This window comes from Myxine glutinosa, chromosome 7, assembly GCF_964187855.1.
Source record: "Myxine glutinosa chromosome 7, kmMyxGlut1.1, whole genome shotgun sequence".
Taxonomy (NCBI): Eukaryota; Metazoa; Chordata; class Myxini; order Myxiniformes; family Myxinidae; genus Myxine; species Myxine glutinosa.
Genome location: NC_136267.1, coordinates 39,825,901 through 39,853,465, shown reverse-complemented (window position 1 = coordinate 39,853,465; position 27,565 = coordinate 39,825,901). Strand labels below are relative to the sequence as shown.

At 44.5% G+C, this 27,565-nt stretch overlaps 3 protein-coding genes across 15 annotated transcripts in view; 1 reads left to right on the top strand and 2 right to left on the bottom strand.

Moving 5' to 3' along the window:
• LOC137431148 (S-adenosyl-L-methionine-dependent tRNA 4-demethylwyosine synthase TYW1) overlaps positions 1-7,304 on the bottom strand; it is a 34,970-nt gene extending 27,666 nt beyond the window's left edge. For 2 of the 11 annotated variants that reach the window (XM_068122142.2, XM_078781536.1), the window contains exons 1-2: positions 6,999-7,286; positions 1,076-1,229 (exon numbers count right to left, since the gene is read on the bottom strand). In XM_068122142.2, coding sequence (XP_067978243.2) covers positions 1,076-1,213 — 138 coding nt within the window. In that variant the 5' untranslated portion in view covers positions 1,214-1,229; positions 6,999-7,286. Of the gene's footprint in view, positions 1-1,075; positions 1,230-6,969 lie in introns of all 11 variants that reach the window. The other 9 variants (XM_068122144.2, XM_078781535.1, XM_068122143.2 and 6 more) reach the window with 9 other exon arrangements.
• A 7,168-nt stretch (positions 7,305-14,472) lies between these two features.
• NUDCD2 (NudC domain containing 2) lies at positions 14,473-24,691 on the bottom strand. 3 transcript variants are annotated; one of them, XM_068122140.2, is made up of 6 exons: positions 24,562-24,691; positions 23,924-24,019; positions 18,488-18,583; positions 15,667-15,715; positions 15,195-15,346; positions 14,473-15,018 (listed from the first exon to the last, which is right to left on the bottom strand). In XM_068122140.2, exons 2-6 carry the CDS (start codon positions 24,014-24,016, stop codon positions 14,938-14,940), a joined length of 471 nt encoding a protein of 156 aa, XP_067978241.1. In that variant the 5' UTR covers positions 24,017-24,019; positions 24,562-24,691; the 3' UTR covers positions 14,473-14,937. The 3 variants fall into 3 exon arrangements, with proteins under 3 accessions (XP_067978241.1, XP_067978239.1, XP_067978240.1); XM_068122138.2 differs by lacking the exon at positions 24,562-24,691 and adding an exon at positions 24,176-24,373; XM_068122139.2 differs by lacking the exon at positions 24,562-24,691 and adding an exon at positions 24,123-24,259.
• Positions 24,692-24,881: 190 nt separating this feature from the next.
• The window catches only part of BORA (BORA aurora kinase A activator), a 54,362-nt gene continuing 51,678 nt past the window's right edge, over positions 24,882-27,565 (top strand). Inside the window, exon 1 of the mRNA XM_068122137.2 lies at positions 24,882-24,959. The gene's annotated coding sequence lies outside the window, so the exon portion shown is untranslated. The remainder of the gene's footprint in view (positions 24,960-27,565) is intronic.

Here is a 27,565-nt window from a genome sequence, read left to right as displayed (position 1 = left end):
TCTTTGTACTGCCCCTCGCCGTGCAGTTTTTTGAAGTGTTCCCGTAGTTTTGCTGGTTCTACGCTGGAGTTGCTCAACTTGACATTGCAAAGCATGCATTGAGGACGCTGACTTCCGTCCCGTTCCGTCAAACACGTGAATCCGTGCCGCACGTAATCCTCCGACCACTTCCTTTTTTTGCTCAACATACCGCAAAAAAGTAACAAACTGATCTTAATTGAGTTCGGGCAAATAATTATATGACAAAAATTTAAAAAGGAACATGCTTAAATATAATCAGTACCCCTCTGAAAACTGAGAAATTTTAATGAAGAAAACATAACTTATAGTTACGATGACGGGATTTATTATCTACTCAACTCTGTCACCTCAAATCCCATGATAATATTACATAGAAAACTGAGAACTGTTAGTTTTGAATTGCGACCAAAGGAGTTATATCATCTCCACCTAATTTTCTGAGTAATTCAATCATATTTTATAATCACCATCCACTTTTGACTTTAATATAACTCTGAACCCGCCCTGCATATCCACAAACATTTCCAACTTACTTTTCAATTAATCGGTAACTCCAAAGTAAGGCGCGACCAATGACGCACGGCACACGGCAAGCTAATCGAGGCTATTCACTGGAATTTCCGAACACCTGCAAAGTCCAAAACCCAGTAAGTAAGTAAGCAAGTAAGCACCATCAACAGAATAATTAGCAAGTTGCTCATTGATTCAACTTACTACAGTCAGTGTGAAACAACTTATCTTAAACACAGACCAGAGAAACCATGAATGGGATGGGAATACAATTACAAATAACATTTCCATTCGTTCGTAACATACATAGCAAAATAATAATATTAATAATAAGCGTAATTACACATCGATTCAAAATTGATACAAAACTAAAAATAAATAAAAAAACAAATTGCAATGCGTTTGAGGACCTCCGCCGAACCCCTGAGACTGGCTCACTGAACCCATGGGGTTCGCTCGAACCCAGGTTAAGAACCACGGAGCTACACGAACCATCGTCATGGTTATTCTTTCGTCCTCACCAGCACAATCTATCCCATCCCACCTGAGCAGGTGCACTCTTCCTCCTGGTTTTTGAATAATGCAAGGCAGCCCAAATTCCACATCCAAACGCAACCGCAGAGTAGATGTAGAGACGGACATGCCACACGCCAGCCACGTATTCTAGCATCCCCATGACCATCCAAGCCTCATCGGCCCTGTAAACACAGGCCAGACGAACAAACCACCACAAATAAACGTTAAATTGTTAATGTGAAGGGTTTGCAATAACGAATCGGTAAACAGAGATAATTTGGCCCATCACAGCCGTGTTATAATAAAGTTTATATGGTAATTTACTTGCGGTGCATTTACAAGCAATCCTGATGACTAAGACTTGGCTACACTCGATGGTAATTACCTCTCAACGATTGGCTTATGGAAGGAGACCCTGAATATCAACCTAGAGGTCAAGGCTGTGTCTGTGGGCAAATCTCGCACATTCTGGCACCTTGACCTACTTGTGGAATACAAGGCCACCTTCATTCCGACAAAGCTTGCTGACTTCCTTAAACTCGGACAAATTGCGCGCAACTCTTCAAAATAATCCTCTCACCTCTTCTCAGAGTAGAGGCTGGAGTTCTTAAAGGCAGCATCTTTCACCCAGTCCTATTTCTCATATACATTAATGACCTCTCCGATGCTCTGAAAAACGTTTGCCCTCTTTGCAGATGACTCCACATTATATTTACTACAACTGCACATCTCACCAACAAGATGATGGCAGCAGTGGTTTACCTCTCTGCTAACCTGGAAAGGATCCGATAGTGCAGGGGTTCTCAAACCCAGGGTTGCGACTCGAACGGAACTTGAAAAAAACCCTCAAAATCCCGGTTTTTGAGGGGGGTTTTCACGTCGAAAGCGTTTTCCCCAACAATTATTATCGTAGGTACCGATAACATTTGGGTCGCGGGGGGAATGCGATTTCAAATTTTTGGTCATGGGCAAAAAAGTTTGGGAACCACGGCAATAGTGGTATAACACTTGGAGCACGTCTTGCAATCCAGGATAATCATACAGCCATCTTTCTGGAAGGTTCTACAAATCAACCCTTGCTGGAAAAGGTTGTCACTGGAATTTCTGGGCCTCACTAATCAGCTATGATTTTTTTGGGCAGACGATGCTTTTCATTCAAAAGAAAAACACCAAATCTGCCCTCTGAAGTCAGCTGAAAGCGAGCATCCGCCATCATTTCTTTCCTCGGTGAATATGAACATAAAGGTCTTTGTCTGTAGATCAATACACAGCTCTCACTTCTGAAATGGATCCTCTGCTTCACACCTGTCTCTGCGTAATGCAGTGGAATCCAAGGATATAAACGTCATTGGTTTCTCCCACAAAGATGTCCATGGCCTGCTGCTCCCTCATTGCAGACAGGTCGGCGGACCCTCCGTCTTCATCGCTCCAAGTCACCCGTTCTTCCATCAACAACCTCATTATGCTGCTCACCTTTATGTTCCTTTTTTCTCCCACTTTTGGAACCTTTTTCAATCCCACTCTTTTCCCTCCACGGCTTTGCAGTAGCAGCGCAGCACCACTTCAGATCTACCTCTATCCCCACCTGTGAACTCTCCTCTTCTCATTAACCTTCCCCTCCTCTCTCCATCCAGTTACAGGTTGTGATGTTCTCTCACCCCTTCTCCTCATTAATCCCTTTATTGCACCCACCTACTGCCCCACTGGCAGTGCATTGCTCTCACTCTTCCCTGAGCCTTCATTTTGCATACCAAGAATTACATAACATATGAACATTCTTTTCAAAATGTTATTATTTTACTAATATAACCAAAGTACCACAATTTGTGGAGAAATGTTGAGAGCATCTCCTCTCAAGCTAAGAGGTCAGCGGTTTGAACCCGCAATCGGCCAAGTCATCCCAAGTACGAGAAATAGGACCACGGGTCCTGAAGCTCACCTGGATCAGGAGCACAGGTCAATGACGTCATAAAATATTGAAACTCTGTTCATGCACAGAATCAATTGGTACCTCTCGATGCTGATTACAGCGATATGTTTACAGGTCGTGTTTTTATCGCCCCCTGTAAGTTAGGACAGGTATTATTTTAGTGTTTCAGGCCTGATTTCAACACGTTAATGAGCGCAGATTTTGATGCGGTCAAAACACCTTCGTTGGGCATCAGATATTAAGCTTGTAGCCAAGTTTTTTTTTTGTTTTTTTTTTGTATACTGAATCGAGGCTCGTGAAAGAGCTAACATTTATTTCACAAACAAATCAACCAGACAAACAAAACACACAAAAAGAGGGAGCGGAAGACAAGATGGGGAGAGAAGGGGAAGCACACAACCACAACATTTGAGAGCAGGGAGAAGTGTGGGAGGGAGAGGACTTGGGGGCAGGAGGCGTGGGAGGGGGAGGGCGGGGGGGGCGAGATATAAAACACAAGGGGACCGAAATTAGCGGGGGTAGAAAAGATCAAGGTTTTGGATGGGGGAGGATAAGAGATGGTGGTGAACAGCTGTTTTAAAGACCTGGAGGGTGCAGTGGGGTTGAAGAGAGTGAGGGAGTTTGTTCCAGAGGCGGGAGAAAAGAGGAATGAAGGAGTGAAGGTGAGCAGAAAGTCTTGATTTTGGCAGTTTAACCATAAGAGGGTTGCAGGCAGATCTTGTGTGACCTGTAGGAATATTTGGGGGACAGAGCCCAGAGAGGGCTGGGGGGGCAAGGCCAGAGAGGAGTCGGTAGAAGACGGAAAGACCACCAACCTGCCTGTGGTGAGTGAGTGAAAGGCCCTTGGAGTTAGCTTCATCGCGGGAGATTCCAATGATTCTGAACGCTTTGGTTTCAACAGCGTGAAGACGGGCTAGGTGTGAGGCAGGAGCACCAGACCAGAGGGGAGAGCAGTATTCCATAGAGCTGCGGATGAAAGCCTTGTATGTGGTGAGGAGCTCAGGTGTGCAAAGGAAGGACTTCGCACGACGGAGGATGCCCAGTCGGCGACTGGCTTTGGAGGCCAGATTTGAAATGTGGTTTTCCCAGGAAAGATCATGGCAAATAGTGAGACCCAAAAGCTTGAGTGACAGAACTTCTTGGAGAGGATTATTCAGAAAGTGGATGGGAGGGTTTTCCAGTCGGTCTTTTCGGAGAGACATCGTAAGAGTGTGAGATTTATCAGGATTGAAAGACAAGTTCCATTTGTTTGCCCAGTCTGTGATTTTGTCCAGGTCTGCAGAGAGTGAGGAGGCTGCAGACTGCCGAACTGAGGGATGAGAAATGGAGCGACAGAGCGTAGAGTCGTCAGCAAAGAGATAGAGAGGATTTTCAAGAGAGTCAGAGAGATCATTGATGAAGACCAGAAAAAGCACAGGGCCCAGAACACTACCTTGGGGAACTCCAGCCTGAACAGGAAGAGGAGATGAGAGAAACCCATTCAGGGCCACACGTTGACTACGACCAGAGAGGAAGTCCGCCAGCCATGCGTGGAGATTTCCATGGATACCAAAGGAGGAGAGTTTGGTGAGCAGAGCAGGGTGCCAGACCGTATCGAAGGCACGTGAAATGTCAAGGGAGACGGCTCTAATTTCCTGTTTGGTGTTGAGGACCTCCATCCATTGTTGAGAAAGCAGAAGCAGCATGTCCAGAGTAGAGTGACCAGGTCTGAAACCAAATTGATGATCAGAGATCAAGCCATTGGAGAAGAGGAAAGATTTCATATCTGAAGCAATGATGGATTCCATGACTTTGCTGATAATTGGGAGAAGGCTGATTGGTCTGTAGTTGCTGGGATCTGTTTTTGCACCTTTTTTGTGCAAAGCGGTGATGTTGGCTGATTTCCAAGCAGATGGCAGATGACCTTGAGCAAAAGAGAGGGTGAAGAGAACAGAAAGAGGGAGTGAAAGTGCAGAAGAACATGATTTTAGGACCCGTGGGCTGATGCCGTCAGGACCAGTTGCAGAATCAGAGTCGAGGGTTGACAGAAACTTTTCCGCCTTGTCAGGAGGAAAGGACACAGAGTCCAGGAGCAGCTGGGTACGACGGGTACAGAGAGGGATGGGTTTGGGACACAAGATTTAGAGGCAAACACAGAGTTGAGGCATTCAGCTTTTCCACGTGCGGAGTCAGCCGTTAAGCCGTTTGAGGTGAGGGAGGGGATGGAGGGGGAACAAACACCAGAAACAGATTTGACCAGACGCCACCAGGATTTGGAAGAGGGAGACAGATAAGAGAGTTCGGTCTTGAGAACGGTGAGATATTGTTTCCTGGCTCTCCTGAGGGTGGACACACACTTGTTTCGGGCTTTGTGAAAGGAAATGAGATTTCCTTCCGTTGGATTTGCTTTCCAGGAGACGAAAGCAAGTTGTTTCAGGGCAACAGCCTCACCACAAGATTCCGTGTACCATGGACGGGAGGAAGGGTATGACAACTGAAGACGAGATGGGATAAATCTGTGCATGAGAGAGAGCAATTTACTTTGAAAGAATTCCCAGGATTAGTTGATGTCAGAGGCGGTAGAGATGGGAGACCAGTCCAGATGATTGATGGCTGCTTGAAGACCGTGCCAGTTGGCCTGAGTGAAATGCCAGACTCGACGCTGAGGAGGCTCTCTGAGAATGGTCAGAGAGATGTCCACTTTGACAAGCACATGATCAGATGAGCCGATTGGAGCAGAAGAAGAGCAGCAGACATTTTCAGGGAAGTTTGTCATAACCAAATCCAGAAGAGAAGATGCTCTTGACTGAGATCCGGGTCGCAGAAGTCCTTTGCTGAAGAGCCATGGCTGGTGAGAGAGGTACCCACACCCAGCCAACTGGCATGGTGACAATTGAAATCACCACATATGAGGAAGAGAGAGTTGGGATGGGTAGATAGAAGTTGGTCCATATTATCAGACAGTGAGATGTAGATGGAGTCATCGCTGTTTGGTGGATGGTACAACACACATATGAACAAAAGGTGGGAGCGAAGGGGAAGCCGTAGCCAAAGGTATTCCTGGGGGTGAGGTGGAGAGAGGGCAGTGGAGGGCGAGTGAGGAAGAGAGTTTTTTATAAAGATAGCAACCCCACCTCCAGGACGAGGCTCAGGTCTATCATACCGGAGGAGAGATACCAAGGCATCAGAGACATCATGAAGGAGGAAAGTTTCTGTTAAGCAGATCACATCTGGTTTGTCAGAAGCAACCTGTATGGAGAGGTCAGTCAAGTTTGAGCGAAGGCCCCGGATGTTTGAGGTCCATACCGTTAATGAATAGGAAGGGGGAGCATCGGGTCCAGAACAGGGGGGGGTAGGGGTAGGGTAAGATGTGGAAGAGGAGGAAGAGGTAGGGAGAGCTGTTGAAGGTGTGTCAGAGATTACAGAGATTTCAGAATAGCTTGGAGAAAGGGAAGAATGGGGCGGACAAAAGGTTTGATGGAGATTGGGTGAGGCACAGTGAGGTGTTATTTGAGGAGGGGGAAGAGCAAGGCAGAAGGTTGGGGGAGATGAAGGTGAAAGTTGGAAGGGGGAAGAAGCAGGGAGGATGCTTTGAGGAGGAGGGGTGAGAGGGGAGTCTAGGAGGGGAGGAGCGAGGGAGAGTCTCGGAGGGGAGGGGTGTGGGGGGAGTTTAGGAGGGAGGGGAGGGAAGGGGCAAGGGGGGAGAAGAGCTTTATGTTTCATGTGATAATAACTGAAGGGTTTACGGACTCACTGACTGACACTGACTGACTCACCTGAGGACACTACACAATCGCATAAGCTCACCAGAATAAAGTCCAGGTGAGCTAAAAATGGTACGTGCTGCTTCCTTGCTTGACGCTCAGCAATTGAGAATAAAGCACGAATAAACAATAGGTTGGCAACCATAACGCAGGCTTTGATATACTAATACTATATAATTATAGGCCTAATGGCCTCCTCTACTTTCTCACAACTCGTTTTGCTTTATAACATTTTTAATTCGCACAAACCTGAAGTAATTCACGTGGTATACACCTACCACGAGTCGGTGATCGCTCTCGTTTTATTGAATTCGTCAAATCATTTTAGCGTCGCACGAACTGGCGAGATGAGCAACCGCGATGACTCGCCTGAAGTAAAGCTTTAGTTTGTAGGACTCGAGTCTCAGTAACTAGAGGTTTTATACTTTGATATTGCTCACACATATACTCGCAAAACATATAAGTTAACCCATTTTATACTCAATTGTATTACATCGAGCATACTGTACACAGGAGTGCATGACGGAAGCAATTTGTCGCTTAATCGCGGCCATCTTACCCTGCGCAAAAAGTGATCGCTTTAAAACAATTCTGTACCAACAGTTTGATCACATTAACCGAAACCTAATGTTAATCGGAAATAGTGACAATACTGCCCTGTGCAAGTATAAACCACTAATTATTGTGTCAAAGGCAATGCTAATTTTTTTTTTTAAGTGTCTTCCATAGTGTTGTTGTTGTTTTACGAATTTTTTTCCTTGTGGCTGGGTGGACGCAAATTTGGATTACTTCCGGTTAGCTACGGCCGCCGCCATTTTAGCGCGGTGAAAACAACTCCTTAGCAACGATTTGAACGTCATTGCTTAATGTGATACTGTTCGTAATTTTTGTTGTGCAACCTGCCCAAATGTTGTTTAATTACATGGAAAACCTTAGTAACGATGCTAAACATCGTTATGAGGTGAAATTACATGCGATTGCGCAATAAAAGTGCCCTTATATGCATCTAGCAGATATTTGGATTGAGGATGGCCAGTCTGCGTGGCCACACTGAGTATGCTGACCTGTATTGCCACTTCGTAGAAAGCCACAATGAGATATGTTAGTGATATCAGAGTTCCTGAAACAATATTCCTTCTGCGTAATAGAATATCAGTACCTATCCTATCCTATCTCTATATCCTATCTATCTATCTCTTTTTATGATCAGGACATGTTCCAGAGGAGCGCACTATGGGAAAATAGGGCTATAAGAGGTCGTTACCAACATTGTGCCTATGGAGAAAGGTTCCCAAGAGTGTATACATGTAATAAGTATGAGGGCCAAAGAACAACCTCATTGGGCATTGAATAGCACTATGTGCAGATGTATTTTGGAGTTTTACAAGTAAAAAAAAATCTTTGTGATGCGGTAATTAAGACATGCAGGACATACAGTACTGTATTGCACCTCTCTCCACATCAACACTGCACTCCATGGAATTGTAATAAATTCCCTTGTTTGTTATTATTTCCCTTAGTAATTCTCTTCACAGAAGAGATATGAGATCTTTAACATCCACCAACTAATACTAGGAGACGGTATGCCCGGGTTTAACATCCATCAGGACGGCACACACACATTGATGAATCGCTTTGCATGAGAAACACCAGGACGAGAGGGTATAGTTGTGTGGAGATTCAAACCCAAACTAGATGGCTCAGAAGTGTATCGCATATCCTACCAGCTCACCAAAGAGTGTTGTACCTGCATCTTAGGGATCTCAGAGACTCGTGAACTGCTTGGGATGGAGTCGCAACTCAATATGTCATTTTTTATCATAACTGGTGAATGAACCACCACCGCAGGGCAGGGCACCACAGTATAAACCAGGGAAAAAAGCATACAGCGAATATGTACATATATAATGCTTTAAAAGTCCATTTCACAATGAAAAATATTACCATCAATGTCAAAAGTGTTTCTGCTGCAAATTAAGATTATGAAAAAAGATCATTATATGTAGTCTAGTAGGAAGACTAGGTCCCCCTGCACCCCCCGGAGATATACTTCTAATCAGTGTTTCTAGATTGGAAAAAATGTGTAGAAAATGACTAGCTATGGCCCCAAGCTGAGAAAATGTCCCACATACCATTTTTATGCAAATTACTGCTGCCATTATCAAAAAAACGATTTTTGACATATCTCAGCCAATATTGCAGATAATTGAAAAATGAAGGTGTCTAGACCCATGTTTTGAAGGGCATAGATCATGATAGAACTATTCATAACATGATTACATGTGTCTATGGTATACTAGTATGCTAATTAGTGCTTTATTTACAAAATAATCACAGTTTTACGAAATAATAGACTCATATTAAGGTCCGTCTACACAGACGTTAACACAAAGTTTTATTTTTCTAAATATTACAACTGTCAAAATAGTCCTAGCACTCAATGTGACCACTCTTCTCTTGCTTGTTTTAGATAAACATCATTAGCATTAGTGATTCTACACTGAGTCAGTCATCATCATTTTCATCGAAATCGTCAGAGTCAAACTCTTCTTCTCCTTCCTCTTCCTCCTCCTCTTCGTGCTCTCCTGTGTTCAGAAGATCCACCAGTGAGGTTGGTAGGATGGGACCACTGGACCACATTGGTTTCAACAGTCCTTCATCAGTCCTTATCCATCCTTGCTCCTCATAAGGTTTTGGCTTTTCGATGATAGGTTGATCGGCTCTTTTGTACAATGCTACGCGGTGGTTCACACGCTGGATGTGCGGCTTCAGGGCAGACTGGCATGGAGGAAGGCGAGCCAGATCAACCTTGGACTTGGATGTGAGGGTCTTGTCCTCTCCCACCATTTTTCGTAGCAGCTTGGCACGGACAATGTCCACTGATGACTCGCGACTCTGGCCGTACATCACACAGGTGAATTTTTCCAACTGCCTCTCCACCTCAGGGTTGGCATCCCAGTTGTCACCCAGTTCACCGAATGCCCTGTGAAACCTGGGATTCTTCTCCAGCTTTTTCAAGGGCCCGACTTTTCCCTTCCCTTTGAAGGCACTGGTGCAGTCTTCCCCAGGTGGCCCTTGCGCACCTTTTCCTCAAAGGCATGGTACTTTTTGATGAGGAGTAGAGTTGAGGGGTCTTTGAGGGCTTCATCGAGGTGCTCTCGGTTGCAAGACTGGGTCATTCTGAGAAGCACAGCAGGGTCAGAGATCATGATGTTCTCCTCCTCAGTGAATCTCTCCATCAACAGCCTCTCCATTGCCTCACACACTGTTTTGAGGCAAAAGAGGGACTTTGCGTAGGCCTTTCCACTGAGAACACCTTTGAGAGATCCACTTGTTACTAGTTGTGCCTCAAAGAGAATCTCTGCATATCCAGAACCACGCATCTTGTGTCCAGTGAGCATCCCGATGTAGTTCATGGATGTGTGGAAGGGTCCAATCGTTACTACATGACTAGCAAATTCATTTGGCCAGCGCCAGATGATGGGAAGGGCTTTCATGCAGACACCCAGATCAAATGTATTCAGGACCCATCTCTGACCCACCTCAGCAGTTGCTGCCTCGGAACGCTTCAGTAGCTCACGAACAACTGCGTTGTCTGTGATCGGTTGGTGGATAGGCGTGCAGTAGTCGACTGTTGATTTGCTGGGTGGGGGAGAACCAGTTGCAGAGGTGAAACCCCCTAGCCCAGGCACAGGTTGCAGGCCACAGCTTCCGATGTATCTGATGAAGAGCCAGATGTAGTACTCTTGCATCGTAGTGGCATAGACTGTGTCATTCTCTGCTGGCGGTGTGAATGATGAGCCTTCAGGGAACTTCGGGCCAACGCGAGTAAAGTGCAAGGGTGGGAGAGTTTTTGGTGTGTCGACCTTCAGGCTACGCTGTTGTGACCTATTGATGGTAGGTAGCATTCGGTCCTTGCTGCTCTCGAACCCGGGCTTGACCTCCTGCACCATGATTCCTCCAGCACTGTTTACAATGTTGCTGCCGTGCACACTGGTAGTGGTTTTATTCAAGTTGTCCCACTCACAGTGGAATACAAGGTTGCCCTCTCCTGTCACAATTTGTGGTGTACGATAAGTTGAGACTTCATCCAGGACCTTGGCGAGAGCAGTTTCCAACTCCAAGGCGAAATCGTAGCTCTCAGAGTGTCCAAGCCTGTGTAGTATTGTGGTGAGCTGTTTGCTTCGGAACAGGTGCCTTACAGTCACACAGAGGAGAATGTGCTTTGGTAACTTCCATTTTCCATCTGACACTGCACGGCACAGATCTTGTCCAATGGAGAAGACCAGACGCTTCACCTTTTCTGTCTCGATGCCCTCCTTGCCAGTCATTAGCACGCTGAGAAAGCGGACAAGGTCTGGAGGTAGGATGTCTTCAGGATTGAGCTCCATGTCTTCAGCTGTTGGTGGCCATGGTTGGTCTTTACACTCTCTGAAAGCCTGTAGAATACCCTGGCGAAGTTGGAGGGCAACATTTTGGTTCTTGTTTGTGCTTCCGAGTGTGAATGCTCGTGCGAGAGCATTGGAAACTGTTATGTTTGAGCTGTGCACAAGCCAGAAAGAAATGACATCACATTTGTCATGATCAACCTTCGTGAAGTGGATATGCTCCTTGATTGGGTCATTCTGTAGGCGTTTCAGTAGTTTCTCTGACCGATAATTTGAGTTCTCATATCCATTCAGTTTCAGTTCCTCGACATAGAGCAAGCGCAAGGAAGAAAGCTGTAGAACTTTATTCTGCTGGATGACCTGGGTTTGAATGTGTTCCAGTACTGAGTTGAATGCCTTTTCATGGGCGGCTGACATGCAAGCCTGCTCCTTTGGTGCTTCGGCTCTGTGAATCGCACGCTCATAGTTGTAGAATGCTGTGCGGAAAGCTTTAAAACATGACGGATGGTGTTTGGCCTCACATGCAAAGAGGTCTTTGTTTTTCACCTTTCGATGGAGTCGATAGAGACCCATTTTCTCAGCCCGTGTTTCGATTTGCTCCCATGCATTTTCTTTGTTTTTAAAGGATGGGAAGGTTGTAGGCCTCTCAGTATTGCGATGAGCATCTTTGGTCTCAACTTTCTCACAAAATATACACTCTGGCGGGAAGATGGGTTCAGCAGAACCTCCTGGTTTACGAGGAGAGTGATGCCATGATGAGGTTGATGGCCCTGGTTCTGTATCATCTCCCAGACGATGAAAGTGGCGGACAAAGTGCTTATAACACTTGCTGTGATATCCTACTCTTTCTAGGTCATCAGGAAGAGTTGCCGGGATCTGATCACATACTGATTGCATACGACATGGGGAGTCATGCGGTTGGTTGAGACGTCTATCCCGGATCTTTTGAAGCAGTTGCAGTTTTTCTGAAGCAGATCCTTTAATTTTACGGAGGGGCGTGAAATCCCCATGATCAGACATGGATGGTACATGAAGGATGCATGTAGGAGGAGAGCTTTGGGCTGCAGGTTCTACACTCCGTTTTCTTTTGGGCATGCTTGCTGTCGATGTCTACCATCACTGTTAAATGACAAATAAGAAATCACGAATGATGTTAAAAGTGCCTGTGAAAGGAGGCTCTGAGTTTTCAGTGAGGTAACAGAGGTTCTGAGTCATGTTCTACACTAGGGTACTTTTTAGCTGACTAAACCATGTTTAGTGGCATCAAAAGTGCTAATAGCTAAAACATCTAAATTCTTCCACACTAACGTTAGCTATCTAGGCCAATGAAACATTGTGCTAAGTTACTGTAGCTAGCTCAGCTGTCGTGCCTCTTTCTGGTTCAATTCATATACAGAAGTCAACAGATATGTCTCATGTTTGGCATTAACAAAAGTTTAAGTTACACCGACATTAGGAACATACTGTACATAGATGAGGCTAGCTTTAACGTTAGCTAACATGGTGCTAGCTGGCTCAGCTGTTATTCTGCCTGTTTATGATTTCATGCAGAAACTGAAGTCAAGAGTGTGAGTAACATTATAGTTAGCATCTTACCTGGCTAGATTGGAGGATGAATACCAAGAACAACACACAGATGGAATGGAAGACTGAACTTTCAACTGAGGTATTCAATAACATCAACGTTACCAATTGATACGAGCGCGCGACATTACCAATTGATACGAGCGCGCGAGCGCGCATGTTACATGGATGGAAATGTAAAATGGCAGCTATAGCAGCACTAATTTGGATCTCTAGTCTGTCATTTCTGCACTGTGATTGGATAACATAAAAAAATATGTTTGGGAGTTAACAGCAGGAGTTGGTAGATTTTACGTGGGCTGGGTGAGAAACCTTTAAATAAGCAAGTGAAAATCTCTCGCAATACAAAGTCAATGGTGGGAAGAAAAGTTGAGTGGTACCAATGTTACTGCCAATGTCCCGCCCCTATGCAAGACTCAGGAGCATCTTGTTGACATTTAACCTTGAAAATACCTGGGTTTAGACCCCTTATGTACCATGTTAAGTTATCTGCAGTATTAACGTATCCTTATCATTTGTAAAACTGATTATTTTGTAATTACAGCATTAATATGCATACTAGTATACCATAGACACATGTAATCATGTTATGAATAGTTCTATCATGATCTATGCCCTTCAAAACATGGGTCTAGACACCTTCATTTTTCAATTATCTGCAATATTGGCTGAGATATGTCAAAAATCGTTTTTTTGATAATGGCAGCAGTAATTTGCATAAAAATGGTATGTGGGACATTTTTTCAGCTTGGGGCCATAGCTAGTCATTTTCTACACATTTTTTCCAATCTAGAAACACTGATTAGAAGTATATCTCCGGGGGGTGCAGGGGGACCTAGTCTTCCTACTAGACTAATGCTGTTATTGCATTGACATTCATTTATTTATTGTGGGTGAATGGTCATAAGTCGAATAGACTTATCCTACAATTAAGCAAAAAGCGAGGAGTGAAGTTGAGCAACAAGCCGAGATTGAGAAAGGGTAGCCTGTCACAAGAGAACGGCTGCAAGCTGAAGGGGCAGAAGAGTGACATCGGCCAGAAAACACAGTGTGAGCAAATAGTTTGAAAGCTGAGAGGCCACCAACCTGTCTGCAATGAGTGAGCAACATACAAGGATGTGTTCATTTACCAAGTTTATTGTGCCATGCTCACTAAGTGGCTTAAGCAATCAAACAAGCACTCCATTCAAACCCGCTGAAAGCGAATGGCTGGCTTGGCAAGCGTTAGGTAGCTGCTTGGTAATTTAACTCACCACCCGCGTCTTGCCTCTTGGTGGAAATGGTAATGAGGTTCAGAGCTTTGGACTCCCCAGAATTCGGGAGATGGTTTCAAATGCACCATCCAAAGGAGAGCAACACTCTTTCAATCAAGCAATGGGCAAAGAACTTGTTGGCCTTTGCTGCATACAGGCTCTAAGATCTGTAGCGCAGATTATTACAACGACCAAAACCTTGATGAGTTGCACCATACTCTTTACAGAGCGTTGGTGCTGTCTTTAAAGTCCACAAACTAGTGCTGGAAAGCCGGGACACCCAGCTTAACGTCCATCCGAGGGACAGCGCACACATTCATGCCTCGCCCTGTCTGCGAAACACCCAGGATGGCAGTTTATAGCTGGGTCGAGATTCGAACCAAGGCTGAATGTGCGTACCTCTGGCGTGAGCCTAGGCTGGCGAGCTAGCCCACCAACATGTACTCGCATAATAAAGCACAGAACACAAAATCATTCAAAGAATACATCCCACGCGTTCACCATATAATGGAACCCAACACAAGAAGGAAGAAAGTGGAATATTTTTATTCCAAAGCGCAGAACATTTTGCCAAATGGGCAGTTTGAAAAAACATGAATGAGAAGATATAAAGGGAAGAGAAGGGGTTGGATGGAAGTTAATTGCAATAAATGACTGGTTCTCAAAAAACAAATTCCGGTAGTGATAATTTTTCATTGAACTCCTCATACACAATGGCTTTCAAACCCCGATTTAAAATAATAACAATAACAATTTTATAAAATACAGATGTCTTTCTCTCCGAAGAGTGTTTAAGAAAATCCTATGCAATCCCATTTTGATTTTACCACTGGCCACATCCAATTGTGGGTGATGCATGGCAGTACAACCCACTTGAGATCTCTGTTTTATCTCATGAATATCAATATCATACATCAGACATTTTAAAGATCAGGAAACAATCAAGTTATTTCTCACTCATGGCAAAATAATTACGTCTGTGGCCAGGTGAATCAAACATTGGGAGATAAATCGGGGCCACCGGTAGAATAATTTCCACTGACTTCTGCTTTGCTGAAATCAAAGCCAGGATTCTGTTGAAGGTAAGGTCATTGGGAGGATTAGGGGTCAGGAAGGGGTGGGGGGGATGCAAGGGGTGGACATTCTCATTAACAATTAATAAAGTTGGCCTCATGTTAGCAAAACTGCATTTGGACCTCAAACTGTACATAGGCATAGCACAACGAAGGAAGGAAGAGGTATACTGTACCTCGGTCTGAAAACGTTCAAGAGTAAGTTTGCGCTGCATCTGGTCAAGCGTCCATGGGTCAGCCATGAAAGATCCTTTTAAAAGTGCTGACCAACAATGGCTCGCCTGCCTCACCGATTTCACGAGGACAATGTGCAGCAAGCGATTTTCCTCTGCGCAAAAAGGCATAACTTACAATGAAATCTGGAGGCATAACGAGTTCAAAGTTTAAAAAATAACATAACCCATGTCTTTTTACGTACTCCATGTTTTCTTGGTCGTTTCGCTTCTTTTTTTTTTACCTTTTAAAAGTTCAACATACATTTTGCCATGGCATTGGTATGGGCAGCTGTTTTAGACATGCAAAATGTGGTGCTTTTTAAGCTTTTCTTTAAAGTAATTAATCACCCGTTTTCAAAGTATGCTGAGTTTTCAAAGCCTCATATTTTGAAACAATAATTAAGATAAAATAAGAACCAAAGATTTGTATTACCAAGCGTCCATGTTGATTCATCTGCAACTATCGTTTCAAACAGTGGACCCTGTAAAACACATGACACACAGCCAACATAAATATACTGTGTATATATATATATATATATTTAAATATATTATATATATATATTTAAATATATATATATATATATTTAAATATATATATATATATATATATTTAAATATATATATATATATATATATATTTAAATATATATATATATATATATATTTAAATATATATATATATATATATATATATATATATATATATATATATATATATTATAATAGCCGTAGATGATTCTGTCTGTCTGTCTATCTGTTGGGTGTCTGTCCGAAGTGTGGCTTACTCGGTTTGCAGAGTAGCTCCACCCATAGCTCCACCCATTCTGGGAGAGCCTTCATATAATTATAAACAAATATCCACCATTTTATTAACTCGCATAGCTTTGAGGCCTGTTTTGTAGGCCCGTGGTGTCTTGCTCTCTCTCCCAGTTTTATTTCAAATCAAATTCGATATATCATTTCATTTTACACAGTCGCTAACATAGTTTTAGACTCAGTTGAAAAAAAACGGGAAGAAAATCCGATGAAAGTTGCCCTTTATAGAACGAAATGAATTCTCAAACGCCTGTAACTTCAAGGCCATCGAGTCTCTCTCACGCCTTTATCTCCAATCTAACTCACCATATGATTTCATTTTTATCGATGGTTTTAGACTCGGTGTCAGCAATAATTGAGAACATTCCACACACGCGGGAAAATGCAGAGATATATTTTTAAAAATCGCGTCATGGTGTATCATACACCGCCCAACATGACACCGACGGCAACGTGTCGATATATATTAAAAATTCGCTTTTGCTTTTCCGTTAAGATATATTACTTTTTTGTTTGATGACAGTCGTCACAAAAACGTCAACAATGATGCCGACATATATTTCTTCGTTTTTATTTAATTCAACATTATTAGCCGGAAGTAAAATATGTTTCAGGAAATTACCGAGAGATATTTCTTCGTTTTTTTTAAAATTAGTTATGTGCGCATACACTTTAAATAGGTTTATTTGAAATCTTTAATTTTCCACAATATAATTTACTTGCCATTTATCATTTGATGATTACGAGACAAATTCCTCTTGAGGATCGTGACAATTCATGCGCTGCGTGGAAACTTCTATTTCCAAAATGAATGAGACGATCGATGAAGAACGCAGACTTGACCAGGATGTAGCAAGAAAGCGAATGAGACGGGCGAACGAGTCCATCGACGAACGTCAATGCAAACTTGCGGGGTCACCCGTGGGAATCCCACGGGCATGGATGTGTGTGACATTTCGACATATTGAGTTAGATGCTGCACATTCATTTTTACAAAATGGTTACTGGCAAGTCATCAGATCCAGAAATGGTGTAATGAACACAATTTATTTACGCGCAAGCACGAAAGCAAGACGGGCCGATTTCCGATTCCGACGGACCGATGGGCGAGACGGGCCGATTTGGAGCAAGAAAAAGAACGAGACGGGAGAAAAACGAGAGAAACGAGACGGGGAAAGCCGATTGGAGAGGCGAGTGAGGAGCGATTGGAGAGGCGAGTGAGGAGCGATTGGAGAGGCGAGTGAGGAGCGATTGGAGAGGCGAGTGAGGAGCGATTGGAGAGGCGAGTGAAGAGCGATTGGAGAGGCGAGTGAAGAGCGATTGGAGAGGCAAGTGAGGAGCGATTGGAGAGGCGAGTGAGGAGCGATTGGAGAGGTGAGTGAGGAGCGATTGGAGAGGCGAGTGAGGGGCGATTGGAGAGGCGAGTGAGAAGCGATTGGAGAGGCGAGTGAGGAGCGATTGGAGAGGAGTGTGAGGCACGATTGGAGAGGAGTGTGAGGCGCGATTGGAGAGGAGTGTGAGGCACGATTGGAGAGGAGTGTGAGGCGCGATTGGAGAGGTGTGTGAGGCACGATTGGAGAGGAGTGTGAGGCGCGATTGGAGAGGAGTGTGAGGCGCGATTGGAGAGGAGTGTGAGGCGCGATTGGAGAGGAGTGTGAGGCGCGATTGGAGAGGAGTGTGGGGCGCAATTGGAGAGGAGTGTGAGGGGCGATTGGAGAGGAGTGATTGGAGGGAAGTGTGAGGCGCGATTGGAGAGGAGTGTGAGGCGCGATTGGAGAGGAGTGTGAGGTGCAATTGGAGAGGCGTGTGAGGGATTGGAGAGGAGAGGAGTGTGAGGGATTGGAGAGGTGAGGGATTGGAAAGGAGAGGAATGTGAGGGATTGGAGAGGAGAGGAGTGCTAGGTGGAGAGAGGAGAGTGTCAGGTGGAGAGGAGTGAGGGGTCACATATTATGTGAAATAAATAAATTGTGTTCATCACTCCATTTCTGGATCTGATGACTTGCCAGTAACCATTTTGTAAAAATGAATGTGCAGCATCTAACTCAATATGTCGAAATGTCACACACATCCATGCCCGTGGGATTCCCACGGGTAACCCCGCTAGTATATATATATATTTATATATATATATATAGTAAAGACTTGCGATTGGGAGTAAAATCAAATGAATCCATCTTGAGTTCTCCAACCTTTAATTAATGAGCAAACAATTACTCGAGGTTTCGATCAGCAACACAAAACTGTGCATCCACTGACCGTTCTCAAGAATAAAGAAATAACTCTAAATCCCCCTTATATCAATGTGAAAAAGGTCGTGAGCACAGCCGGATCGACCAAACAACAGCTTTCTGGAACTAGACCCATAACCTTCAAATTACATACAGTGAAACATTGATGTTTTGAATTCTTGTTGCCAAACAATCCCAGCACTTACTTGTAGGATGCATTTTCCACTTAAGCTTACTGACAGCCGTGATGGTTCAAGAACGCACTTTATATTGCGAGCAGACGTGCCTTCTGGGAAATCTATCTGAACAAAAACATGTCAAAACATTAAACAACAATGTGTGAGGTTTGTCATTTATGCATTTGGGAATAGAGTACTGATCAAGTACAGGTGCAGGGAGGAGAATGAATGTTACAATGTCACGGAATTTGCTATTTATCGGTCGATTCGATGAATATGGCAAACATCATTTAATTAAAGTAATTCTGGTGTCGAGTATTGTCTGGAGTGTCATTCATGAGTGACAAACTCAGTCATCACCGACATGTATGATGGATAATGTGGACAAAATCTTTCAATCAGATACGCCCGTCAGTTTGGAGCAGTGAGCCAGCCATTGGGAGCGGAGCAGAACATCTGCCAGAAACCCAGTGTTGCTTCCAGCCATAAATCCAGTGGGATTTGATCTCACTTACTAGTATCTAGATTCTAGAAGTTAAACATTTCAGGATGTACTCGCATGTAGTTTGTGAAGTCTTTCAGCTTTCCAAGCGCTATCCCCATATATGGCTATTCCAGTGCATCTCTTTCATCATTATCTTGCCTAGATTTTTTATTTTTTTTCTCTCTGTCTCTGTCTCTCTCTCTCTCTCTGTCGTTACGTGGTCCTCCCGGTGACTACCTGGTCTCGGTGACCCCCGGACCGTGAGAGGAACCCCGCCAGAAAGATATATGATTTATACGCTTTTGTAACGCAATCAATATGAATTCCAGTGAATAAGAAACCCCACACCAAGGATCCAGATTAATCAATAATATATTCCCAATCAATCAACAACAATCAACAATCAATCAACAATATTACTAAGATGGCCATCTCATATTTTCCCCCTTGACCCCACTCACTGCACCCTCAATGGTCACTGTCCCTCACAATGTCTCTGGGCCCCTCCAGACCAAGGTGAAGGTCGACTTCTCCACACACGGGCGGTTGAACGGACCCCTGGCTGACGTGCTCCAAACGTGCACGTCCCGTACCGGGAACGGCTGCTGCAGCGGACACCTCCTCGGGACGCCACCGGGGTCGGAGCCCGTGATCGCGGCCTCTGGGCTGTGAACGGCTCGCAAAGCGCGCGAGGCCCAAGGTGCGACCCATACACGCCCTCGGAGGCGCCGAGGCGAACCGTGCCGGACGCTTGGTTCCTTCCAGGAACCCACGGCAACCTGACACGTAACAGGCAATCACCCCGCACAGGTAACTCCTCTCGCCAGACGGGCTTTTCAAACTCAACGTTCCCAAAGCAGGTAAAGATCGACTCGGCTCGCGTCAGAGCTGGTCGAGGATCAAGATGGCCGCTTCTCTCCAGACCTTGTCTTCCCTTTTTTTCTCTTCCGGTTCATGATCCCGTTTCCGGCCTCGTTCTTACCAGGAGCGCTTCTAACCATTTAACCACAACAACCTTTAATAGAATAAACATTAATAAGAAATGACCTGAATAGTAATTCACATAAATCCGGAATCCGTAACATCATTATCCCCCACCCAGTGGGGGATAATAATGATTCACAGAAACCCAGTGTTGCTTCCAGCCATAAATCCAGTGGGATTTGATCTCACTTACTAGTATCTAGATTCTAGAATAATAATAATAATAATTCATTTATTTTGTATAGCGCTTTTCCAGAAGCCCAAAGGCGCTTTGACAGAGTGGCAAACATAATGCATAACAATACATGAAAACAACAATTGCAAAAAAGACAAGAATCAATAGGGAAATATTTAAAGCAAAAGGAGGGAGAAGGAGAAGAGATAGTCAGGGGTTAAATGCTGTGGGTTGAATGTTGAATGCAGTGTTGAACAGGTGGGTCTTTAGTGATGTTTTGAATGTGGTGAGTGAGGAGGAGTCTCTGATGGTGTGAGGTAGTGAGTTCCAGAGGGTGGGCGCAGCGATGGAGAAGGCCCTGTCCCCCCAGGATCTGAATTTGGTCCGGATGGAGGGGGTCAGGAGGTTTGTACCAGCAGAGCGGAGGTTGCGGGTGGGAGTGTGTCTGGAGAGGAGGTCAGCCAGGTAGGATGGGGCCAGGTTATGGAGGGCTTTGTATGTCAAGAGGAGGATTTTGTACTGGATTCTCTGGGGGATGGGGAGCCAGTGAAGCTTGTAAAGGACGGGGGTGATGTGGTCACGGGTCCGGGAATGGGTGAGTAGACGGGCAGCGGAGTTCTGAATGTATTGGAGTTTATTGGTGATTTTTGAGGGTGAACCATAGAGGAGGCTATTGCAGTAGTCCAGACGGGAGGTGATGAAGGCGTGGATGAGGGTTTCTGCAGCCGTGGAGGAGAGGGATGAGCGGAGACGGGCAATGTTTTTCAGGTGAAAGAAGGCTGACTTTGTGATCTGTTTAGTGTATTTGTCGAAGGAAAGGGTTTGGTCAAAGATGACGCCAAGATTCCGGATGTGAGGGGAGGTGGATACTGGGATACCGTCGATGTTGAGGGCAAAGTTATGGGTGGATTTTGTGAGCGTTTTTGGGCCAATGATGATTATTTCAGATTTATCACAGTTAAGCTTGAGGAAGTTGATTTGAAGCCAGGATTTTATTTCAGTGATGCAGTTTGTCAGGATAGAGTGGGTGTCGGTGGAGACGAACTTGGTGGAGATGAAAAGCTGGATGTCATCGGCGAAGCAGTGGAATTGGAGACCATGACGGCGGATTAAGTGACCGAGCGGGGACAGGTAAAGGATGAAGAGGAGGGGGCCAAGAACTGAACCTTGTGGGACACCTTGGGGGAGGGGAGCAGTGGGGGATTTGCAGTTATTGATGGAGATGAACTGGCATCTGTCATAGAGGTATGATTTAATCCAAGAGAGGGCAGTGCCGGTAACGTTAAAGGTGGATTCAAGTCGGGTGAGGAGGATAGTGTGATCGATGGTGTCAAAAGCAGCACTGAGGTCGAGGAGGACGAGAATGTTGAGGTTGCCAGCGTCAGAGGAGAGGAGAAGGTCGTTGGTGATTTTGAGGAGAGCAGTTTCAGTACTGTGGTTGGACCGGAATCCGGATTGGAATGTTTCATACAGGTTGGCAGAGAGATGATGTTTGAGTTGAGTGGCTACAGCGCATTCCAAAACTTTTGACAGAAAGGGTAGGTTGGAGATGGGTCTGAAGTTGTTTAGGGTGTCAGGGTTTAGACCAGGTTTTTTTAGAATGGGGGTAACAGCAGCAATTTTGAGGGAAGGTGGGACGATGCCTGTAGACAGGGAGGAGTTTATTGTTGCAATGATAAGTGGAGAGAGAGCAGGGAGGGAGGCTTTGACAAAGCTGGAGGGGATGGGGTCAAGAGTGCAGGTGGCAGTTTTCATTCCTATGAGGAGTTCAGAGAGGTCAGTAGGGGAGATTGGGGAGAAACGAGACAGGGGATGGCAGGACAAGGGGGGGCAGGTGGTTGGAGGGGGAGCGGGTGCGGCGGTGGTCAAGCTGTTGTAGATGTTGTCAATTTTGCGTTGGAAGAAAGAGAGGAAGGAGATGCAGTTGTCTACTGTGAATGACTGGGTGGTGGTGTTCAGGGGGCGGAGGAGTTTGTTTATTGTCGAGAAGAGTGCTTTTGGGTTTCCAGAGCCAGAGTGGATAATTTGAGAGTAGTAGGCAGAGCGGGCGCGGGAGAGGGCATCTTTGTAGTGTTGTAGGTGGTCCTTGTAGGCTTGGGAGTGAACTGTGAGACCCGTTTTATTGCGGAGTCTTTCAAGTTGGCGAGCACGAGTTTTCATCAGGTGGAGTTCAGGGGTAAACCAGGGAGCAGAATGGGTGAAAGAAACTGTTTTGGTTTTTACAGGCGCAAGCTGGTCAAGGCAGGAGGAGAGAGTGTGGTTGTAGTAGTCAGTGAGGTCAGAAGGGGTGTGGAGGTCAATGAAGGGAGAAGTGGACATTTTTTCAGAGAGGGTGGATGAGAATGAGGTCGGTGAAAGAGCGTTTAGCTTACGGAAGTTGATTGTGCGATAATGCCTTGGTGTTGGGGCGGGGATGTTGATGGTCAGAGTGATGGCTAAGTGGTCAGAGAGGGTGAGGTCAGAGCCATAGAGATGGTGCAAATTTAATCCAGTGGAGCAGACAAGGTCCAAAATGTGACCACGGATATGGGTAGGAAAGTCGACATGTTGAGTGAGGTTAAAGCAGGTGAGTAAATCAGTGAAGTCAGTGGTTATTGTGGAGTCAGTGGAGTCCATGTGGATATTGAAATCACCAAGGAGGAGGATTGAGGGGGAGAGGGAACATAGCTGGGTCAGAAAGTAGGAGAAGTCAGACAGGAATGATGGGTGTGGTTTGGGAGGGCGGTAGACGACAGCCATGACTGACTGCGTGCGACCAGAGAGTTTTAAAGCCAGGTGTTCAAATGATGGAGCAGATGAGATGGAGATGAGGTTGGTCTTGATGTCTTGACGGTGGATAACGGCAATTCCACCACCTCGGCCCTCCGAGCGTGGTTTATTGACGTAGGAATATCCATTGGGTGTGGTGAGGTTAAGTGTGTAGTAGAAGAAGCAACCGGATAGAAGTGAAACATTTCAGGATGATTGGATCCATTTCAGGATGTACTCGCATGTAGTTTGTGAAGTCTTTCGGCTTTCCAAGCGCTATCCCCATATATGGCTATATAACCCAATTGGCCATTCCAGTGCATCTCTTTCATCATTATCTTGCCTAGATATATATTTTCTTTTTCTCTCCGTACGTGTCTGTCTCTGTCTCTGTCTCTGTCTCTGTCTCTCTCTCTAGTCCGATGGCACAAATCTCCTGCCCCATCTTGACCACAATACTCCTCCACTCCCCTCTGTCCTCGGCCAACTCTCTCCACTCTCCAACAACCCCACCTTACTGATATCCCTCGTCACACAGTCCTCCCATCAACTGCGGTCTACCTCCTTTTCTCCTACCTTGCTCCCTCAACCTATCCACTCTCTTCCCCCATCAGAACCAAATGTCCAACCAACCCACTACAACCACCTTTTTACCAATATTCGTTTTGGAGATTGTTCTTTCATGATTAATCACACCAATCACAACATGCTGCAATTATAACCGAGAAATGCACATTTTTGATGTTTCTTTTCCAGTTATACCGGTAGTTATTAAACATTCTCAGTTTATCAGTTATGAATGACAGTCGATCTGGAGGAGGTCGTCACTTTGCGAACAACCAGTAGCAACCAGTTACCCAACCACAACACGGGGGTAACTTAGAACACCCTTTGGGGTTCTTATTATTATTATTATTATTATTCGTACACTACAATTGCAGCACAAGGCCGCGAGGTAGCATCATTGGCTAAAGGCGCAGCTGTGCCGGCGATAGCTAGCCTCCTCTTCACGAAGAAAACCCGGTACTGGGAAAATACAAGTACAGTACAATGACGTGTTAATTTTAATTACCTCCAATACGACATCTTCTAACGTCTGATACCAGCAACCCCAGGGTGCTTGGCAACGCACCACACCGCTCCGTTCGTCAAAATCTGTCGCCATATCCTGTTCAGTACGATCAAGTTAGTTTCCTCACAAAACAGATCACTGTTCATACAATCATGTCACCAGGATGACGCCTCACAGGTAAACAACAAAACCTAATTACCTTTCATCGATACTGATATATTATTATTAAACGAAGGCAGCGTTCGTTCTTACCAAATCAGTTATTTACAAAGCATGATGCACAAACACAAACCCCAAATTAAAAAAACTACATACAGATACAATCCTGCACTAATACTAATATAGTAATAGTTATGGCGTTAATTAAATACATTTCACCACACTGTAGTTTAAGTTTTAAATAAACTAAGGACAAGTAAAACAACAACAACAACAAATTTATATAATTATGTATGTGTGTATATATATATATATATATATATATATATATATATATATATATATATATATATATATATATATATTTATATACATACAATATATTATATATTCCTCACATGAATTTCCACCTCTGTTGGGATATTACTTATATATCCTATTAGGTTTTTTGTTTGTTTTTTTTCACGTCAATCACCCACTTATTGTTGTTTTCCACACCTCACGTTCATCAACCGGAAATTATACGCCGCACTTTCGTTACATATTAATTAGTTTTCGGTTTAAATCTCTCACATTGATTGCATTCAAATTTAAATTAAATGTTTCTTCAAATTTTCCCTCCAAAATTTTTTTATTATTTTATGTCTATTTTTATAACAACAATTACCTCCAACCTTTAACCCAAACCAACTGCTTAGTTGGCACATAATATTATCTGTTTCTATTGGTTACTCTAAATACCGAGCATAATAAGGTTAATCGTGATTGGCTAAAGCCGCGCTGTGTTGTGCGTCATTTCGATCGTGGTCGTGATTGGCTGGCTCCCAGTTTTGAACACGATTGTGCATCCAGGTGAACTGCAATCACTCAGAAAAAGGTATAATGGTTTTTATTTCGTTTACGAGTCTTGATTCACGTGTGCCTTTGAGTAACCTTCCGGCAAATTGCCATTAGATCTGTTCGAGTAAATGCGCAGTTTATTCCAATGAGGTGGCTTGGTGATTTATATATGTTTTTATATCATTCATTTCGGGATTTATCGGTACAGGTTTTAAATGGTATTGATCATGCGACCGTTGAGTGGGGTAGGGCTGCTTTGCACAGCGGGGAAACTTTCAAAAAAAAAAAAATTCGATTTACTTCCATTAAAAAGGTATTTTTTTATCATTATAGATTATATACTATATAGGTATTAATATTGATTTTTACTCTAAATTATTTTTATTTTGGTTCCACAGTGAATTTCTAAATTGTGGCCTGAAATTGGCAGAAATTTTGTTGTGCAAACTTCTACCTGCTCAAATGTATGGTATTGAATAAGATACCTTAGTGTAAGCACACCTTACCTTGTTTGGTTGTGAAGGTGTATACAACACATTCTTTCCCTGAAATTTGTCATTTTGTGATGGAGTAACTTCGAACACCTTTTGGGGTAACTTTGAAGTGTTCATTTTGCACCATACTTTGAAGTTTGAGAGGACGATATATTAGTTATTGCTGTTATGTGAATAAAATGGAAATGTTGAAAGGAACAATGTTGAATATAGCAAGCGATTATGAGAAACGGGATTGAATGAGACCCACCCTTATTTGAAAAAAAGAAGAAGATTGAGCAAGAGTTCTTTTTTTTCTTTTTTCTTTTTTCATGTAAATTGAAACTGGCCCATCTATCCTCACTTTAATCGACTATATCATACTGTTTGAAGATTGCTTAGCATATGATTGATAAAAATATGGCGATCAGAATTGGTGTATAAATCCCCTATATGACTTGCTTATGGCGGAGGCTCGCTGAGAATGAGATCCTTTTATATTGTTGCGGATCTCAGCGCCGGCCTTTCCCCTTACCAAGGGGGGATTAGCCCCCTTGTCTTTGACTAGCCGACGGGACCCGGGACCTATGACGTCACTCCTGGACAGCGCGAAGTAGGGTCGTAGGACTAATCACTATTACCTAATTACTCGCGCCGCCCAGAAATGAGGAAATAAGCCCCGCCCGAATCACGGGTGTAGATGGAAACGCCGAGCGGTAGCGAACCCGTGACCCGAGCCGTTATCAAGGGCTAAACCCGATCCAAGCGGTCCGTGATCGTGCCACGCTTACCCAATGGAGGAAATGACTGAAACGGTCGGATTTGGAAGAAAGGAATAACACGATTTATTTACACTTTGTACAATAAAGAAGAAGCAGAATACACAGTGCAGCCTTATACAGTCTTAACTTATCCCTGGACAAACGGGCCCGTTCACACACAGACACACTCACACGGGGTTGCAGATGAACAGGTCGATGGTCCAGGAATGGCGTCCAGGCAGCTCGTTCTCCGGTCCCCAACTCGCACCGCGAAGCAGATGAAACGGACGGCAGCGGCCAGGAACTCTCCTCGTGTCGTTTGGCGCGCACTGGATTATTACAGGGCAACGGTAGGCTGGCTGTGGCGGTTACACTCGCGGCTCAGCCGCGTACATAATAAGCGAACAGTTCCAATAAACGCGAACAATGCGCTCTTCAGTATCTCACTGCGTAGCTCAATGCGCTCCTTCAATACAATTCGCTCGCGATGCGTTACTCCGTTCTCATCTCAGGTGAACTCGCCGAGTGCCTCTCCCTTCTCATAACTGAGGTGGGGGCCTCGTGCCAAGGGTTTTATTACCACGCCCTTGGAACCCTCTGGAACTCACCAGACGTTTCTTGCCATGCCCTCTCAAGCCATGCCCATCGAGCTCTGGTTGGTTGTTGCCCTTATTGTCACCGCCTTCTGACACGCTGCTTGATGCGGCCACACCTCGTCCTCGCGCTCCTCCCTCTTTCCGGGCCTACCTCGTGTCATTGGACTAGTTTCGAGCGAAACCAAGGGCAGCGAACGCTGCTGGCGGCCAAAGCGTAACAAACTGCTGCGGGTAGCCCAAAGCGTAACAAATTGAGGGATGCCAAATGGGGCACGGGATCGAGTTTGCCCATAGATGGAATTGAAGGGTGGCCGCAAAATTAAAAGGACCTAAGCTTATTATTTATTTACACAACGCAGATGTTTACTAGTGAAAGTGGCCTACTCTTCCACATACTATGACATAACTATTTCTAATGGGCCTACGTGTTGCTTGTGGACTAACTATGGGGGCAAACCTTTAACCTTTAATGATGTTATATGTACACTCTCAAAACCGCAACAATATTATGGATGGGAAACACCACAGCAAACAGTGTGGTCCAACAGTGCTTGGTGAGCAGGAGGAAGTGGTACTTTGCGGATCACGTGAAAGCTGTTTCAGCACGGGGGTTCTGTTTGACATGACTGACTTGTGCATGCTTCTTCGGTCATACTTATGTAAAGCTGGTAGGGCAAAGGGGGGCATTAAGCTCCAGGGGGCATTAGGCTCCACTACATTGTAAATGCATTTTATAATAACTTCCTGTACAAGAAAACTCATTCTGATTGGTTCTTGAGTCACTTGAGAACATGGCCGGTGTATCATGAATAA

Bases quoted from the DNA above. Each gene is read 5' to 3' on its own strand.
- NUDCD2 (XM_068122140.2), bottom strand. From the start codon at position 24,016: ATGGCGACAGATTTTGACGAACGGAGCGGTGTGGTGCGTTGCCAAGCA. The intron at 15,347-15,666 runs GTAATACAAATC...CTTTTTGCGCAG, and splicing joins TGAATCAACATGGACGCTTG to AGGAAAATCGCTTGCTGCAC. The intron at 15,019-15,194 runs GTACAGTATACC...TACCTTCAACAG, and splicing joins TTGAACGTTTTCAGACCGAG to AATCCTGGCTTTGATTTCAG.